Source organism: Plecotus auritus, assembly GCF_963455305.1.
Source record: "Plecotus auritus genome assembly, chromosome: 13".
NCBI classification, from domain to species: Eukaryota; Metazoa; Chordata; class Mammalia; order Chiroptera; family Vespertilionidae; genus Plecotus; species Plecotus auritus.
The window spans coordinates 11,952,909-11,971,652 of NC_137779.1; the positions used below are offsets into that span (position 1 = coordinate 11,952,909).

The 18,744-nt window shown below is 50.4% G+C and overlaps 1 protein-coding gene across 4 annotated transcripts in view; it reads right to left on the minus strand.

Moving 5' to 3' along the window:
- Positions 1–245: 245 nt before the first annotated feature.
- Positions 246–18,744, minus strand: part of CUX2 (cut like homeobox 2) — a 214,263-nt gene continuing 195,764 nt past the window's right edge. For all 4 annotated transcript variants that reach the window (XM_080650336.1, XM_080650335.1, XM_080650334.1 and 1 more), the window contains 8 exons: positions 17,652–18,332; positions 16,776–16,877; positions 12,516–13,306; positions 11,316–11,475; positions 9,506–9,775; positions 8,100–8,288; positions 6,582–6,855; positions 246–3,225 (listed from right to left, as the gene is read on the minus strand). In XM_080650336.1, coding sequence (XP_080506462.1) covers positions 2,424–3,225; positions 6,582–6,855; positions 8,100–8,288; positions 9,506–9,775; positions 11,316–11,475; positions 12,516–13,306; positions 16,776–16,877; positions 17,652–18,332 — 3,269 coding nt within the window. In that variant the 3' untranslated portion in view covers positions 246–2,423. The remainder of the gene's footprint in view (positions 3,226–6,581; positions 6,856–8,099; positions 8,289–9,505; positions 9,776–11,315; positions 11,476–12,515; positions 13,307–16,775; positions 16,878–17,651; positions 18,333–18,744) is intronic.

An 18,744-nucleotide genomic window follows, 5' to 3' on the forward strand; every position in this document is an offset into this window, starting at 1 on the left:
GAAAGGGAGTAGCCACTCAGCTGGCTGTTGTCACACTGGAAGGCTGGCCTGGTGTGGCCTGCTCTTAATTGTTTTCCAGGGAAGCCGGTAATCGCAATTTTTATATAACATTCCCCCATATTTTAATGGTGGTAAACTAATTAAAAATAGTTTTTAAAAACACCATTTTGTAAAATACCCTGAGGGCCAGATCTGACCCCCAACTTGCACCCCCAAGTCCAGAACAAAGCAAGCAGGACACCCAGACCTCATTATACAATTCTGTATTGAGCGACGCATTTACAGAACGTGTTCCTTTTTTTAAAATTTTAAACAAAGTTCATCAATTTCTCATAGAAACGATTTTGTGTTTTTTTGTTTTGTTTTCACCGTGATAGGACAAAGCTGTTCAAGGGTCCACTAGCTTTAAGTACAACAGGATTCCCATGTTCAAAAGACTATACTAAGTGCTTACTCAAATCCCGTCACACAAAAGCCAGATTTCATTTTCTCAGGATCGTAGTCTGCATATAAGCCTGAATTTCAATGGTGTGTGGGTTTCAACAGTAAAAAGTGGTGTGTTCTCCCATGGTGTCTTAATTGTGACAGGGCAGTGGTGACTAAAAGGAGCTGTTTTATTCCAGATTTGATGACTCTGAAAATTGGTCACTGTTTCCTATTGTCAAAATATAAAAATACCTTCATCTGGATAAAAATGTATACAGTGGAAAACTCTTCAATGCATAGCCTGGGTGTATGGAAAAGACTTTCCTGAAGGGTTTGCGCTGTTCTTCATTGACTGGCGTGGAGACTGCAGCCTGGGCTGGGTGCGTGAGAGTTGAGATTTCTGGAACGGCCCTCAATTATCCCCTTCTGGTCATCAGGTTTCACTGGCCTGGTTTCAAAATGCTTTCAGCATCCTTGAAACCCCGTCAGCCATCTCTCTCCCTTGCAATGGATTGGCACCGATTATGGCCCCCTTTTCTTCATCATTCTGGATTCAGGTAGGGAGGTACCCAACTCAGCCTTCCCACAGAGTTGAAAAAGGATAACAAATAAAATCAGAAGAGAGATTCAACAACCAATATTGTGGCTGTTCCATCCAGATTGGGGACTCTCCCTCTAGAAACCGTCAAGATGCTGGAGGAACGGCTTCTGAATTGGAGGTTGAGTCTTTGCTCCCCAAAAGGTCGTGTGGTGGGAGGCAGGAGGGTGGATGTGGAGGCTGGGCTATGGTGGTCATGCTGCAGCAAACTCAACCTTCTCGCTTGTTCTGCATCAACTTGGAGTTGCAGACGCCTCCCAGAAGTAGCACTGAGGTCCACTTGAGAGATGACGAGAAGGGGAACTGGGGTCTCTGGTGTGATGAATCTACTTTTTGGTGCTGAGAGCTGAGCTGGGTGCTTGTGGGGTGACCAATGCTGTTGTTTCCTTAAAACACAAAAAGGGGAAGATGGCAGCCACTGTCTTGCTCTGGAAAAGAAGTGGGGAGACTTCCTGACTGTGGCCATGACTCAGGTTGGGGAATGGGGTCACCCTGGCTCAAGTGCCACCCTCCAATCACCTGCCTCCATAGGATCCGGAAACACATTCTGTCTACAATGGACGAGCTGGACGTTCGACCTCTGCGGCCCAGAGGTTTCTGACTAGAAGGAGTGCAGGCAGTTCATTTTGTACCACGTTACATCTCAGATAGGACAGTCGGCCACAGCCCACATCTCGACAACATTTACAACGGCACGACATTCTGTGTTATCAAGGTTGCAAAACAGACCACCAGAATGAAACACGTTCTCAACAGCATCGAGGTTTTCATTTAGAGTCTTTTGGACTTTCTCTTTCAGCACGGTTTCTGGAAGGGCAGGAGCAGTGCGCTGTGTCTCATAGACAGACATGGGAAAAAACCGCGGTTCAAAAGTTATCTAAATTTTGGTCAGTCTTAATAGTATTTTGTGATGGCTTTGAACAATTGTCTTCTTTTAATCTCATCTAGTGGCAAAAATGACACAACTTCAGTGTATACTTCGCAACAGTTGTGACAGCATCCTGATTTTATAACTCTCTATAATATCAAAACAGCATCGGCTGGGAATAAATTCCAAAGGATCCTTTATTAAAATATCTAAAAGAGGTCTATAAATATTTATTTATTTTTCTAAAAGAGTTTGGAGTTTCCAGGTGAAAACGTGGCGCCACTTTGCTTTTGCCTCCTGCAGAGAGGCCAGAGTAGAGAAGAGGGTGCTCCCTGGGGCGGGCGTGCCAAAGAGAGGAGGCAGTGGCATCTGCCCCACCTGCTCGCTCACAACTTACAGAACTAGGATTACAACAAAGAACTTAAGTGGCTAACATTGCTGTCCACATTTTGGTGGTTGAGTTCCTCCCTCCTGTACCCTGCCCTGTCTGGGAGAGAGAGTGAGAGTGAGGATGGCCCCTTGCCCTCGCCTTCAGAACTCCCACTCCAAAGCCTCCTCCCGATTGGCAGCCCTCTCTAGCCGGTAGATGATGCTGTTCAGGTTGGCCATCTTCTCATGCCGCCGCTGCAAGTTGGGGTTCACCTTGGCACTGGGGTGCAAGGCCCCAGCCGTGTCAGCAGTGGGGCTGGCACTCGGCACTTTGGCAGGGGGGGCACCGGGTGGGGATGGGGAGATGGGAGCTGAGGAGGAGGGAACAGGTGACACAGACATCATGAGGCCTGGTGAGGAGGCAGCCGAGGGTGAGTTCAGTGACACCTCCAGGCTGCAGCGCGAGGACTCTGAGGCTGACTTAAAACTTAGAGGGTCCAGGTGTAGCTGCTCTCCAGACCTGCTCTCCTGGGGGGGCTGTAGCAAGGGGCAGTCTGGCGCAGGCCCGCTTGGAAGAAGAGGTCCTGGGGCCACTTTTGGGAGTCCATCATTACCCAAAGGGTCTGGATGCATCTCTTTGGGAGAACCGTGGCCTTTGTCCTGCTCCCTGGAGTCCTGGAGCTGGCTGCCCGTCTCCTCCTCAGCATTGTCCTCAGTCTGTTCCTGCTTGATCTTCACTGGGGCCCTGTCCTGGGCAGTCAGGGGAGTGATGCTCTCCTCAGGGCCCTCCTGGAGCTCAAGTTCCTTCACTGTAGGCTTCTGGTCCTCAGCCTCAGAGTCGGGGCTCTGTGGGGTGGGGTCTGAGTGGGAGTGGCCTGGTGGTAGGATGCCAGTACCCGCACTGGGGTCGAGATCTGGTTCATCTTGGGTCCCCTCCACCAACATCTCCCGGCGCATCCGGGACCTGGGGCAGAGATGACGGTGAGCGAGGAGATGAAGGGAGAACCGGCTAACCCTGAACTCACTCCACAGGAAGGGCGTTTTGACTCCACCCACTTCCCTGGGGGCTCAGTAGGCACTAAGATCTTTCACATGCAGCATCTTAGTAAGTCCTCTCCACAACCGTGCAAGGTGGGTGCTATCATTATCCCTGCTTCACAGAGGACAAAACGAGGCCCAGAGCTGTTGAGTGACCTGCCCAGTAAGTGGCAGGGCCAATACTTAACCTCAGGACTGTTGGATTCCGAAGACCAGGATCTAGACCTGCACTATCCAGTGTAGCAGCCACTGTGGCTCTTGAGCACTTGAAATGTAGCTAGTGAGAATTGGTATGTGATGGAAAGATAAGATTTTGTAAGCTTAATACAAAAAAATGAAAAGTAAAAGATCATTAATAAAGTTTTTATATTGATTAAAATGTTAAAATGGTTATATTTATATATATTGGACTAAGTAAAATATACTACTACAATTAATTTTATATTTCTTTTATTATTTGTAAATGTGGCTACTTGAAAAATTTAAATGACATATGTGGCTTGCATTATATTTCTATTGGACAGTGCCGTTCTAGAGCATTTCTCAAAGTCAAACCCAGATCTAGTTTGTGGCAACAACTCCCTGCCTCATTCCTGAAGGGACTCTTCGACATCAGCCCAGAAGGGGAAACCGAGGCACAGAGAGTGACTTGTCCAGATCACCACTGAACACAGAGGCAGAGCTGGCACTGGAGACTGGGTACCCAGAATTCTAGTCCAGAACCCATTTTCTCTTCAATAGCCTCCCTGCTTTGTGAGGGAAACTTAGTCTCATGCATCATGTTTTAGAGCATTGGAAGGCGAGGCATGGGTCTAAGCCCATTAATTATTTTCCTAATAGCAAATGAGGTCCAGAGAGGTCAAATGACTCATCTAAGGTAATCAAACAATAGGACTTCCTCAGCTTCTTCAATGCTGTAGCCTTCTGCCCATTTATATTAATAATAAAGTACATTATTGATATGTAATATAACAGTTGTAATTATTATAAATATAATAATGGCTGCTTATATGTACCGGGCACCAGGCCAACTACTTTTTTGCAGATTATCTCATTTATTTTTCATAATAACCTTGTGAGAGGACATTATCATTCCCATCAATAAACGAGACAAGGCTCAGAGAGGCACAAGGATAGCCATGACCAGAGTCAGAAAGTAAAACAGTTGGGCTTTGAACCTAAAAGTCTCGCTACGCTCTCCTGCTCCTTGGCTCCCTGCCCAGGTGGGGGACTGTGCCCCATTCCAGGACCCTGGGCTTAAGAGGGACTGTGAGGGATCATCTGGTTCACTTCCTGTCTCAGTCCCCAGTCCCTCCACAAAGGTGGCCTTGTCTACTTTACAGTGACTCTGCCATCTCTCTCAGTCCCTGCTAAAAGGAAAAGCTGAAGGGACCAGGAGCAGCCATAGTGGTTTCCAGTGAGGTAGGATTTGAGGGAGGTTTAGGATGGCTCAAAGTCTGCAGCTCCATCATGAGAACTTCTAAACTGCAGATCAAATATAAATATGAAGCTAAGAGTCATTCACACTATACTATAAGTTAGTCTTTGCAAGCCCCAACTCCCAAATGTATAACTGGGGCCATCCTGGTAATTTTTTCTCAAAACATCCTGTTGTTTGCCTTTCTCAGAGCTCATTGCAGTTTGTAATGATACATTAATGTAAGTGCTTGCTTAATAGTGATCTTTTCTGGTGGTCTGCAGGAGATGCTAAGGTAAGAACTTTGTCTTGTTCTCTTCAGTGCCTGGTACAGAGTAGGTGCTCGATAAACATTTATCAAATGAAATAATGTATTCTTCTATATTTACAACTTTTTGAGAGTGGTTGTTTTGGGGAGTGCAATTCTCTTTGGTCTTTGGGGCAAATTCCTATTCATCCTTTCAAACCCAGCTCAATGCCTCCTCTTCTGTAAAGTCTTCACCAGGAGCCAGAATTCCTTTTCCCTCAGCCCCTATTCCTTCCTGTTTCACAGCATTTATTAGGCTGTAGAAATTATGAGATTCATGATTTTAAGCTCCCTAAGGGGAGGAATGTTGGCTTTGAACACGTTTCTCCAGACCCTGGCTTACTGTACACACTTGGCAAGTATTTGTTGAATGAACATTTTGGATAATAATGGAGTGCTCAGTTCCTGTGGGGACCAAAGGGGGGAGGATATCCTTCCAGAGAGAGGAGGAGCATGTGAAGCTTTAAGAACCTATTTCATTTGATGTTTGGCAGAGTGTGGGTCTGAGACAGACAATAAGCAATATTTCACAATGTTTATACCTCAAGTGGTTCATTTGATCCCTGATTCAGGTTCCTTATCTGTAAGACAGGGATGAGACTCAAGAACACACAGCCAAGGCGGACCTTGAATTCAGGTCTGTGTGATGCCCATGCCTGGGCTGTGGAGAGACATTTCAAGTATTTCCCCTTTCTAGCCTCCTCCTTCCTCTTCTTCCTTGGGGATCAAGAGACCTTCTTTCTGTCCCTAGAACACGCAGATGGACTCTCCTCTCTGGCACCACATGGACACCAGAGACATTTCCTTCTCAGGAAGCTTGGCAGGGGCACCTCAGACATGGTCCCTTAAATCCCATTAAGCCTTCTCCACAGGGCTCTCAACCAGACTTATGAAGCCCCTCTGCAGTCTCCTCGAACCTGCCAGATCTGGTCAACACGCCGACAAAATCGCAGGAAGCCCAGCCCACTGCAGGTCAGTGACTCCAACACTGGGGCCTTGTGAGTGGGAGGAGGCAGCCACTGGAAACCCAGAGGATGCCAGAAGGCTTTCCTCTGGTCTCGGGAGTGGGAGAGGCCAAGACCCCCAGTCAGGGATCCAACGTGAGGCTCAGTGGGAAGTTAGGTTCCTCAGGCCTGTGCCCCCAGTACCATTCCCTGTCCCTCATACAGGCAGACACAGAGTAAGCTGGGGAAGTTGTAATGAAGATAGTGATAACAATAACATCAACATCCACTACATCCTATGTGCCAGGTATTTTATGTAAATATGTTCGCCCATTGAATCCTCAGGACAACTCTGTGAAGTAGATCCCATCATGGTCCCCATTTTACAGGTTAGAAGACTGAGGCTCAGGGAGGTGAAATGACTTGCCTAGGGTTGTTTTAGGGTCTCACAGCTAGAAATGGTGAAGCTGGGATTTACATCCAGGTTTATCTACAAATCTAAACACCCATGCAATACAGTCTCCCCATCTCCCAGAGGCCATCCATGCTGGGCTCCCTCCAGGCCCTGAGAGACCCTGCCCATTCCCCAAGCGGGTTCTCCCTAGTCGTCCCACCTGTAGTTGTGGAACCAGTTGATGACGGTGTTGGTCTTGAGGTTGAGCTGAAAGGAGAGGAGCTCGATGGTCTGCTGGGAGGGGTAGGGCTCCAGCTGGTAGGCCTTCCTCAGGGCCTCCTTCTCCTCGGGTGCCAGCACCACTCGGGGCTTCTTGATTTGCAGGAGGCTCAGGTCCTGGGGCTGCAGGCAGGGGCTGGGGCACTCGGAGTGGGTGGCTGGAGACTCACTGTCTGAACCAGTGCTGATGAGGCCGTACCTGCGCTTCAGGTAAGCTGGGGTGGGAAGGGGAGGGAGGGAAGGCTGAGAGGGGCCTGACCCGAGGCTCATCATACTGCCACTCCCATCCTCCAGGGGCAGCAGGGACTGGGAACGCAGTAAATACATCTCAACCTCAAATCATCAAAATGTGGGGGGCAGGGAGGAAGCCCACTTGGGAATGGAGGATGCCAGAAGGGTCTCATTAAATCCTCACAGCAATGCCCTGAGGTAGCTGCTACCCGACTTAATTTCAGAAGAAGTAGAATGAGGCACAGAGAGGGGAAGTAACTTGCTAAAAAGGTCACACAGCCAGGAAGTGGCAGGCCAAGTCCTCAGCTGCAAAGTTGTCTGTGCCAACAGCTGAGGCTTGGTCCTGGCCCATGTGTCCCTCACGGCCTGGCTTGACCCTGGACTCTCTCCTCATGAGCTGTCTTGGGTGCTTTGGATGACAACTTTTCAGCTCCTGGTACCTCATCTCCCAACTGGGCCCTGAGCTTTTTAATTTAAGTTCCAGGGATCCCTTACACACATCATGTGAGTGGGTACACAGCAAGTGCTCAGTGCCAGCTCATTTTCTCAGGGATAAAAGAAAATATTGGACAATGTAAGAATCTGCAATCTCCTTGCCCCACCCTCCCCCCATCTCCACCCCAGAAGTCTTTTTTTTTTTAAATATATTTTTTATTTTAGAGAAGAAAGGAGGGAGAGATAGAAACATCAATGATGAGAGAGAATCATGGATCGACTGCCTCCTGCACACCCCACAATGGGGATTGAGCCCGAAACCCGGGCATGTGCCCTGACCGGGAATCGAACCCTGATCTTCTGGTTCATAGGTCGATGCTCAACCACTGAGCCACACCGGCCGGGCCACCCCCGAAGTCTTGTTGGCTGGGTCAATTCTTGCGTTGTTTTGCGGTAATCGGCACAGGGGGATCTATCTATATATTATACATTAGGAGCTGGTGCAGAGGACAGAGAATCAGAGAGGGGGTGTTTTTGGGAACATGCAGAGGGGTTGGGAAAAACTTTGAAGTAGCTACGGGTGTGTGGAAGGAAACAGAGACGGGGACTGGAATTCTCATGGGAGAAGTATTAAATATTTTCACTGCTTTCAATGACACTGTGGGATTCCTATTTCTTGCTGTCCCGCACCAGGCTGAGGCTGGACTACTGCGGCCCTGGGTTAGTTGGGTTACAACCAGATAGGGTTCCAGTGGGAAAACCCGAGGCCAGACCCAGAGGACCCAGTGCTCACCTTTCTTCTCCAGCTTCTTCATGTCCCTCAGCTTCTCCACGTTGTGGGGGTCATTGAGCCACAGCTGCATGCGCACAAAGGGCTCCCGCCCCTTCAGGCTGAGCTTGTGCCAGGGTTTGGGCCGGGACAGCAGGTCGGACACAGAGCCCTGCGTCAGGCCCAGGATGCTCTCCCCGAATAGCCGCTGCCCTGGGGATGGGGGCAGGGGCAACTGTCACCCCAGGCTTGGCAGAGGTGCTCTCAGGAGAGACAAGAAATGGGAGAGGCAGAGGGGAGAACCCAGGATGTCTCCACTAACTCAGACACGGGGGGAACCCACACCCAGTGTGGATCTAGAGGGGACCTTTCAGCAAAATAGAAGATGGGGTTGGGAGGAGGGGAGGCGCGGCGCGGACTAGACAGCTACCAACAAAATTGCTTTCATACTTTAGATTTTCTTTACTCCTAGGAGATCCCTGAAGTTGTCTGCACACTTCATATGTATAATTAATATCACCTTGTTAGAATAATCTGACAGATTCTAGCAAAACTTCAATGTGCAAACCCTCTGACCGAACACTACCACTGCATCTACCCTCCCGCCGTATTTGCCCAAGGGCACAAAGATGCATCTGGACGTAGTTTCAGAGGCAACAGAAAATTGGAAACAACAAAAATGCCCATCGGTTGGGTAAAAAATGTAGGCCATCCATGGCCTAAAACACTTTACAACAGTGCAAAAAAATGCAGGCGGCCTAATTATTCTACATGGAAGGATGTCGACGATGTGAATTTTTAAAAAGCAAGCTGGCCCTGGCTGGTTTGCTCAGTGGTTAGAGTGTCAGCCTGGGGACCAAGGGGTCTTGGGTTTGATTCCTGGCCAAGACCTCTGTTGCAGGTTCGATCCCTGGCCCCAAATGGGGTGCGAGAAGGAAGCAACCAATCAATATGTCTCTCTCACGATGTTTGTTTCTTTCCCCCCCGCCCTTTCTCTCTCTCTCCCTTCAATTCTCTCTATAAAAATCCATGGGAAAAAAATGTCCTCAGGTGAGGATTAAAAAAATTCTTTAAAAAGTAAGCTGTAGGGCAGCATGTGTATGTTGTGTAATTATATCTATATAGAAAAGAAGAAACTAGTATACATATATTCTTGTATGTGTTCAGAAAAGTATCAAAGATACATAAAAACTGGATTCTGATTGGGAGGCTTTGGGGGTTGTTATTTATTTACTTTTCAACTTATCTTGATTCTCTAGGAACCCAGGTCAGAGTTAGATGCCTCCTAGAGAGTCTTGGGTGCTCTAGGACTGCCGGGCAACTGTTGGCCGGACCCCAGTGCCCTGCGATCTCACTGTGGGGACTTTTCTCAAGAAGAGTAGGAGCTAACGGGGTGGGAGGCAGCATCCCCCAGTCCCACCACCCCTTACCTAGGTTATTGTCTGTGAGAACCTCCTTGACCCTCTTGGTGATGGAGTAGGTGTCCAGCTCGGGGGACATGGCCACAATCTCCTGGATGCCCCCTGTGGCCTGGCTGCCTGAGCACATCTTCCCACTCAGTGAGGAGCTGGATCGTCCCTCTGGCTGCTGGTTCTCCTTGCTGCTCTCCGATACCAGGCTCAAGGGCTCCTGGGAGCTCTTCTCAGGCTCCGTGGGGCTAGGGGGTGGAGATGGTGAGGACCTGGGCTCGGTGGGACTGGCTGTGGGCCAGAGAGACGGAGAAGGTGGTTACTGCATAGTCACACACAGTTTAGACAACAGTCTTGCTTGTTAGAGCCAAGAGTTGGCGACGATCCATTTTGCAACCACCATAGTAATATCTCAGGCAGGGACCGTCCTGGATGGGAAAACTAGCAGATGAAAGTTTACATAGTCGTAAAGTATCTCCCCACAAAATACTTATTAGTTACAAAGAGATACCTGGCAGATACCACCTCAACCAAGTGATCAAAGGAAACACCACCAATCATGGGTCAAATCAACAACGGGCGCCTCCTGATATGATGCGAAATGAGGACACAGCATTGCTTCTGTGATATTCCTGCTGAAAGTGTGCGGCCTGAATCTGATCACAAGGAAGCATCAGACAGAGCCAAACTGAGACAGTTTATACATAGAATAACTGGCTTCACTATAATTTCTTGCTGGTGCCAGATGTCTCCCTTACCAGGTAACAACAACGATGAGGACAATAATCAACAAACTTCCTTTTACTGAGCACTTATGTGTTTTACGCCCATGATCTCAAGTCACCACAAACATGCCTAGGAGACAGGCGAGGAAACTAAGGCTCAGAGAGATTAAAAAAAATATGTGCCCCAGGTCACAGTGACTAGTAGCAACATCAGGACTAGATAGAACTCAGGTTTCCTCTCACCCACCGATTAGGATTTTCTGGAAGACAGGTGGTGGGTCGTCTGTTGAGTGAGTAAATTTCGGCTGGGACCCCTGATTACCCTGAAGGTGCAGAGAGAAGCCTCAAAGTTCTGAGTAGTGCACCACAGCCCCAGGTGGCAGGCAGCCCACGTCTGGGGTCTTGAGGACTCTATGGTCCCACCTGCCCCCAAATTGGCTGATCCTGGACATCTAGGCGACATCTGTGTGATGCCAGAACTGACATGGACATGTCCTCTGATCACTGTCACCAGCAGAAACACAGCGTTGGTGGGGAAGGGCCAGCCTGGGAATACAAGAGGCTGTTTCAAGTATCCACCCATTGCGGGCAGGCGGGGGAAGGGGGCTGGGCTCAGCTGGAGTCTCCCCTTTGCCCCTTCTTTCCATTCCTAGGCTCCATAACTTTGGGCAACTCTCTGAGCCTGTTTCCTCACCGAGGCAAAGTCCAAACTCCACCCTGCCTATGTCTCATGACAGCTGCTCAAGGCCCTGTGCTAAAGATTCTGAGGCTGCATGCTGGATCCTTGAAAAAACAGACATCAATCAGCGATTCTGATCGGATCAGAGGGTGGGGCTCCAAATGTAAACTATTTTCTACACTTGCTTGGGGACCACCTGGAGGTTTAAAACCAGCGATAGATGCATCCCTGATTGAAGGAAGCAAGGGGAGCAGGGACACCAGCTAGGAACACACTGCAGTCTCCCAGGGCAATAATGGTGGCCAGGGCAGTGGGGCCGGAGAGGCAGTAAAGCAGATGCACGTGCTATCGCAGAATGGAAGAGTGAGGGCTCTCCGCAGTTCTGGGGGCTGGTAGCACCTCTCAAAAGAGCCCCATGGGCACTCACCCTGTGAGGCGCTGGGCTGCTGGCCAATGGCCTGCCCAAGCTGGTCCGAGAGCCACAGCTGCATGCGGATGAAGGGCTCCCGCCCCTTCTGTGTCAGCTTGCTCCATGGCTTCGGCCGGGACAGCATGTCGCTCACACTGCCCTGTGACAGACCCAGCACCTGGGGACCGGTGGCGCAGGAAGGGTGGGTCAGCAGGCCCCTGGGACATAGCCCATCACCTCCCCTCTCCCCTAAGACACTTAGGGATCACTGGTCACTCTGTTGCCTGAGAGGCCAGGGCTGTCTTCATGTGTTCTTCATTTCCCAGGTGTGTATCTGTGTAGTACCCTCACCTTCAGTGCCCTTCCCGATTTCCCTACATGTAAAAATCCTACCTAGCTGTTAAGACCCCCTCAAGTGCCCCCTCCTCCAGGAGGCCTTCCTGTGTCTCCCACTTAGGTTACTCACTTCTCCCTCCTCGGCTTGTTTGCCTGCTCCTCTGCTATGGGCAGAGGCGATGTTAAAAAACTACTTAATCACTGGTACTGCGGGGGTACCAACCAATCAGGAGGCCCCTTTAGTGGCTGGACCAATGGAGGGATGGAGGGTCCTGGAGGAGGGGGGCTAAGTGGTTATTCCTAGCCAGGTGGAAGTGTTTTACTGCTTTAACAACCACAAAACTGAATGCCAGCCTTTCCCATGACCCTTTCCCACAGAACCCAGGGACAGCTAGATATAGAAGAACCAGAGGCCTGGTGCACGAAATCTGTGCACTCAGGTGGTGGGGGGGTAGTCCCTCAGCCCAGCCTGCGCCCTCTCGCAGTTGGACAACCTTAGTGCTGTGCAAAGGTGAGAGAGGCTCTCACCACTGCCATTGCGCTCGCCAGCTGTGAGCCTGAATTCTGGCTGAGCAGTGCTCCCCGTGGGAGCACACTGACCACCAGGGGGCAGCTCCTGCATTGAGCGTCTGCCCCCTGGTGGTCAGTGCGCATCACAGCGACCGGACCTTCCACTGTTTGGTCGATTTGCATATTAGCCTTTTATTATATAGGATTAGCTTTTGGGGTCACAAGAACCTGGGTTTGAATCTTGCTTTTGTCCTGTTCTTGTTTCTTTCCAGACCATGGGCACTTGGGGCTGGATTGTCAGGTCATCCTCTTTCCCTGGGTCCCATGGCCCTGAGCCTCCTGCCCTACCTACTCCCCGGCCCCTGTCTTCACCTTCTCCCCAAAGATCCTCTGGCAGATTCCGTTCTTGGCTAGCTTCTCCTTGACCTGGCGCGTCAGCTCCAGCGTGTCCACCTCACGGTACATGTAGAGCTCGTACTGCTCTGGGGTCAGGGGCGGCACGGTGGGCTTCAGTGTGCGGGGCACGTATGTTGGGTAGTAGGCCAGCCGCCCGCTGCAGCCTGACTCAGAGACGCCCCCCTCGGCTTTGAGCTCACCCAACTTTGGGGGCTCATCCTCACCCCCAGCCGCTTCATCCTCAGGGATTGTGGGAGCCTCATCCCCACGGGGCCAGGCCCGTCCATTGGGTTGGCCAGAGTAGCTGGAGGAGGAGGAGGAGAGTGAGGGTGAGACGGAGGTGTAGGGGTGGCTGAGCAGGCCACGGTCCGAGGCCCAGTGCTGATCAAAGTAGCCAGCATCACCTATCTCTGACTTGACCTTCCGGATAATGCTCTGCACGAAGGCAGCTGGAGACAGGACAGTGAGGGATGTCTGTGTGGCACTGCTGCTGGTCCCCCCGCCACCACTGCTACCACAGCTGTCCTCCTGCTTGACGTAGGTCGGAGCTGCATTCTGGCTCATAGCTGCCAGTGAGGGCCGCTCTGGGGGTGAAGGAGGTACTGAGCGGCCCCGGGGTCCTGCCTCCATCTCCAGTAGGGCCTGCTGCTGTGCTTGCATCTCCCGGCGTGCCTGTTCCAGAATGTTCTTGATGGCATCTTCTGAGGTGCTGGCAGAGGCTGTGCCATTGGTGATGTTCAATGGGGCTGTCAAGTTCTTGGGCTCACCTGTGGGGTGGATGACAGGGTGGCCAGAGGCCAGTCATCAGGACATGGCACAAAGGGCAAAGATGGTCACAGCATTGGTATTTATGCCAGCAAAATGTTGGAGGTAATTTCTGTGTCCACCAATTGGGGATTGATTAAGTAAATTATGGTCCAACTGTTTGGCAGACTATTGGGCAGCCATTAAAAATCAGGTAGACAGTGAGATTTTAGCATATATGAAGAAAGTATTCATGTGGATAATGTGATATAAAAAAGGACTTGTCTCTTACATATGCTAAGATCCATCTACACAAATGTTCAAAGATAAGAAAAATACTATAGCATATGAAAGAGGCTGCTTCATTTGTTCTAACTGCAAAATAATGGCATGAACCCAACTGCCCTTGGAGGAGACAATGGATAATAGTGGCATGGCCACACAACAGAATACTATACAGCAATGAAAAAGGAAATCACTGTGTAAAACCACACATCAATCTTAACATAATTTTGAACGAAAACAGCAAGTCCCAGAAGGTGATACACAGTATAATCCACTTTCTAGAAAGCTCCAAAACAAGCAAAATAAATAATATATTATTTGATAAAAAACCTTTTTAATAAGTAGTAAAAAAAAAAGGAACAATAGAACAGTGCTTCCCTCAGGCCTCTGAGTGGCTTTTCCTGCTCTGGGTCTCCCCACCCCTGGACCAAGCCAGATCAACACAGCCCTTTCTCTATTATCTTGTTCTCCAGTCTCCACCCCAGTGGATCCCACAGTTCCATTAAAAATACTTTATGTTGCTTTTCTGATTAAAAGGTAATACAGCAATGGAATATTATTCAGCCATAAAAAGGAATGACGTAGAGATACTTGCTACAACATGAATGAACCTCAAAAACATGCTGAGTAAAAGCTGCCAGACACAAAAGGCCACACATTGTATACTTTCCATTCATACATAGGTAGAGACATGGAGACTTCCCTGTTCCCCAACTGCTGGAAACGTAGGTTGTTTCTACTTTGTCATTGTTGTGACAATGATAAAAGAAAAGCTTGTATATAAATCTCTGTGCCCAATCTGAGTGGGGCATTGCAGGTTCCTAGCAGGGTAAACCTCCTTCCACCCCCTCTCAGGGACCAGGCCAAGGGGAGGACCCTTGGGAAACACATGGCTCCCAGCAGCAAGCAGAAGCTTGGAAATCAGGTCACTTACTCTGAGTCACCACCAGGGGGCAGAAGACACTGCAAGAGTGGGAGTGCTGAAACCTGTTCTAAGTCAGCAACTGTCTTATAACCGTGTGCTGGCTGCACGGATGCAACTGGGTCCCTAGCTGCAAGAAGCCCCAAACCAGTGAGAGGGACAGCCACATCAGCAGAGTCATTTGTAACATAAGCAAATACAACAACAGAGATATAATGACAATATTAACGGTAACAATGGCTAACCTTTCAGAGGCACCTTCTACATGCCAGGTCCCAGGTTGAGTGGTTGCCAGGATTGATCTAATTTGATCCTCACATAACCTTAAGGAGTATTAACACTACCCTCATTTTATAATATATTTTATTGATTTTTTACAGAGAGGAAGGAAGAGGGATAGAGAGTTAGAAACATCGATCAGCTGCCTCTTGCACACCTCCTATTGGGGATGTGCCCGCAACCAAGTTACGTGCCCTTGACCGGAATCGAACCTGGGACCTTTCAGTCCGCAGGCTGACGCTCTATCCACTGAGCCAAACCGGTTTTGGCAACACTACCCTCATTTTAAAAATGAGAAAATGCAGGCACAGAGAGGCTAAGTAAACTTGTCCAGGGTCACACAGCTAATAAACAGCAGGGTCAGAATTTGCAGCAAGACAAATCTGGCTCCATTGCACCAAGCATATATATAATTTGGGGGATCCAAGGAGGAGCAGTATCCAATCCATCTGTGCAGTGGTGGGAGGCTTCCTGGAGGAGTTGACTTCTGAGTGAAGTCATAAAGTGTGAGAAGTTGGCCAGGTGAGAGGTGTCTGGGATGAGAATTAGGGGGATGAGAATGAGCATGATTATAAACAATTCATGTGAGAGGTGTGAAGGGATCGGGAGGAGTCTGATGACTACAGGCCTTGTTGAGGAGTTGGGATTTTATCCTGAGGGCAATGGGGAGCCATGGAAGGATTTTGAGTAGTAACATCATGGCCACGTGTGCTCTAGAAAAATCCCTCTGGTATCTGGGTGGAGTGGGGCCTAGAATGTCATTGTTAAGATGAGTGAAGAGACGAACGACGGCAGCAGTCCCAGAAAGTGATGATGGTGGCTCACTAGGCTGGGGGCAACTGGGGTGGGGGATGGACAAGCTTGAAGAACACACTTAAGAGGGTGAGCTACACCGTGGGTGGGGTAGCTGACTGGCTGCCAGGGGTGAGGATAGTCCCTCACCTCCCCCTGGGTTTCTACCACTGTGACAGGTTCCCAGCCCTGAGTGGGTGACTTTGAAGAGGGAGTGAGGGGTAGGGGAAGACAATGAGTTCTGTTTCAGACATGCTGAGTTTGAGATGCCAGTGGGGATCCTGATGGACATGTCCAGTAGTTGGCTTGTAGCTCTGAAACTCTTGAGAGGTGGGCCCTCAACATATCCATGGCCCCTTCCTGGGACTGGTGAATATGTAAAGGGGACTTTACAGATGTGATGAAAGTTAAGGATCACGATATGGGGAGATTATCCTGAATTATCTGGGTGGGCCCTACATGATCCCAAGGATGCCTATGATGCTGGACTTGACAATGGAGGAAGGGGCTATGAGGCAAGGAAGTGGGCAGCCTTAAGAAGTTTGAAAGGCAAGGAAACGGATTCTTCCCTGGAGCCTCCGGAAGGAATGCAGCCCTGCCGACTCACTGACTAGCTCAGGGAGGCTAATTTTCGCCTTCTGCCCCACCCACCTCACCCATGAGATAATAAATTTGTATTGTTTTTGGCCACTGAGTTTGTGGCTAACAGCAGCACTAGGAGACGAATCTGGTGCCCCATGGGAAGGTGTGGATGGCGTGGTTCCAGAAGCAGGAGGAAGCCAGACAAGTGTCTCCATGGGGTATAGAAAGTACAGGCGCAAGGGTGAGACCGACAGTTGGGATGAGGCTTAGGCCTTGGTGTGTTCGACAGCTCAGAACTGTGTGATGAGGGAGACATTTCGAGTTGTGCTGTCCCATATGGCCGCCACTAGTCACCTATGCAATGGGGCCAGTGTGACTCAAGAAGTTGTAATTTTATTTAACTTTAATTTGAATGAATACAGATGTGTGTGCCTCGTGGCTCCATATTGGATAGCATGGGTCTGGCACTTTCCAGGCCTAGACTTTGCCTGGCTGCAGATTGAAAGAAGCAAAGAGGTTCTGACCTGTTCAGAATCCCCTCTAGATGGACGGCAGGGGGTGAGGGGGCCAAGATCCTGCCTGCTGCTCAGAGCAGATCCCAGAGGCCTCAGGCCTTTGCCTGCCACACTCACCCCCCTTCTGTGACTCGATCTCCTTCTTGGCCTGCTCCAGGATGCTCTTGATGGCGTCATCAGAGCCTGTCTCTGGTGTGCGGATTCTTGGGGTGATACTGCCTGGGAGAGGCAAGGAGGCATTTGTCATGGGGACCTGCATGTTAGGGGTCAATCCCTGGAGCTGGGCAAGGTGAATGGCTGGGCCCCTCCTCCCAGGGCCGGGGCAAGGGCCAGGAGAGCACAGGCCTGACCATGAGTGTGTGCAGCAGGACCACTGCTGAGCTAGTCTATGTGACACACTGTGGACCTACAAGTGACTGTGGCTTGAAATAATAATAGCAAAACAACAATGATCAGCCACACCACAGCTAACAGTTCTCAAGCAGTTACTATGTGCTTTATACTCATTTAACCCCCTTGGAGGCTGATGGATGGGGAAGCTGAGGCACAGGAAGCAAGTGAGCTGCCTGAGGCCACCCCATGGGTGAAGGGCAGAGCTGAGACTCAAACTCAGGTGTTTGTGAGGTCAGAGTTTGGGCCCTTCAGATGGATTAGCCTAAAAATTAAGTCTGGCAAAGTTAGTGGTCACCCAGGCCATTTAATGGATAGGTAAACTGAGGCTTCAATGTGCTTAGGGAGTAGCTGCCAGAACAGCCCCTGAGACCCAGCCTTTTCCCACCATTACTGAACTGTCCCATGAGGGCCAGATGGGGAGAGAGGGGCAGCCACAGGCCTCAGGAAGGAGGGAGAGAGGATGCATTTCCTTATTTTACAGAGGAGGAAAGTGAGGCACAGAAAGGCAAAGTCACTTGCTACAGGTCACACAGCTGGAGACGGCTGAGCCTGGCTCTGAATCCAGAGCCCGCGTTCTCAGACCCTGCGGCCAGCACTCACCTCGCTGCCGCACCTGGATGGTCCTCAGAGCCAGCACATTCTGCTCGTCCGACAGGAACTGCTTCATCTTAATGAAAGGCTCCTTGCCCTTCACCGTGAGCTTGCGCCAGGGCTTGGGCCGGGCCAGTATCTCACTGACCGAGCCCTGTGACAGTCCCAGCACGTAGTGGCCGAATACCCGCTGCCCGATGTTGTGCTTGAGCAGCTGCTCCTTCACTTGGAATGCAATCTCCGCCGTGTCCAGCTGCTCCTCCTCTGCTCCGGCACCTGCCCCAGGCGTGCTGCTCCCGCCACCATCAGCCGGCTCCAGGCCCCCAGGAGGCTCAGGGCCAGGGGCTGGTGTGGCAGGGGCCGTGGGGGGCTTGGCGCTGTAGAAGGCCGGGGGAAACACCAGCAGGCTGCCTGCCTCTCCCTTGAAGGTGGCCGGGGGCATCAGGTGCTTAGACAGGAGCACGTCCCCTGCCAGTCTCTCCCCTGAAGCCAGGCTGGGGAAAGGAGACAGTGAGAAAGTTCGAGGGCCTTCAGGGCCCAGGTTAGGGCCCAGCAGGGGCTGCCCAGGGCCTGGGGACAGGGGATCTTCCGGCCCTGGTGGTGGCGGTGGCGGGAGCTGTGAAGGAGACGGGTAGGGCTGCTCCATGCCCAGAGAGTCCTTGATGGAATCGTCCTCCGAAGGGTCCTCCTCTAGAGAGAGACAGACAGAAGGAGAGAGGAGAGACAGACAGAGAGTAAGACAGGGAGAGAAATAATGAGAGACATACACAGAGAAAGAGACACAAGAGAGAGAAAAAAGAGAGGCAGAGAGAAATTACATGAAAGAAATCATGCATATGAGAGACAGACAGACACAGAGGAAGACAGGCAGAGAGACAGAGTGAAAGACAGTTGGAGAGAGATAAAGAAGGAGACGAAGACAGAGAGAAACATACATAGAGACAGAAATCCAGAGGCAGGGGAGAGAGGAAGCGGGGAGAAGGGGGGAGGGGAAAGAAGAGGGAAGGAGAGAAGTGCTATAGGCTTCCAGTGCTGACACTGCTGTTTCTGCCAGCAACCCCTCCCCTATTCTCAAATCCCCATCCTCTGAGGCCTGGTCCAA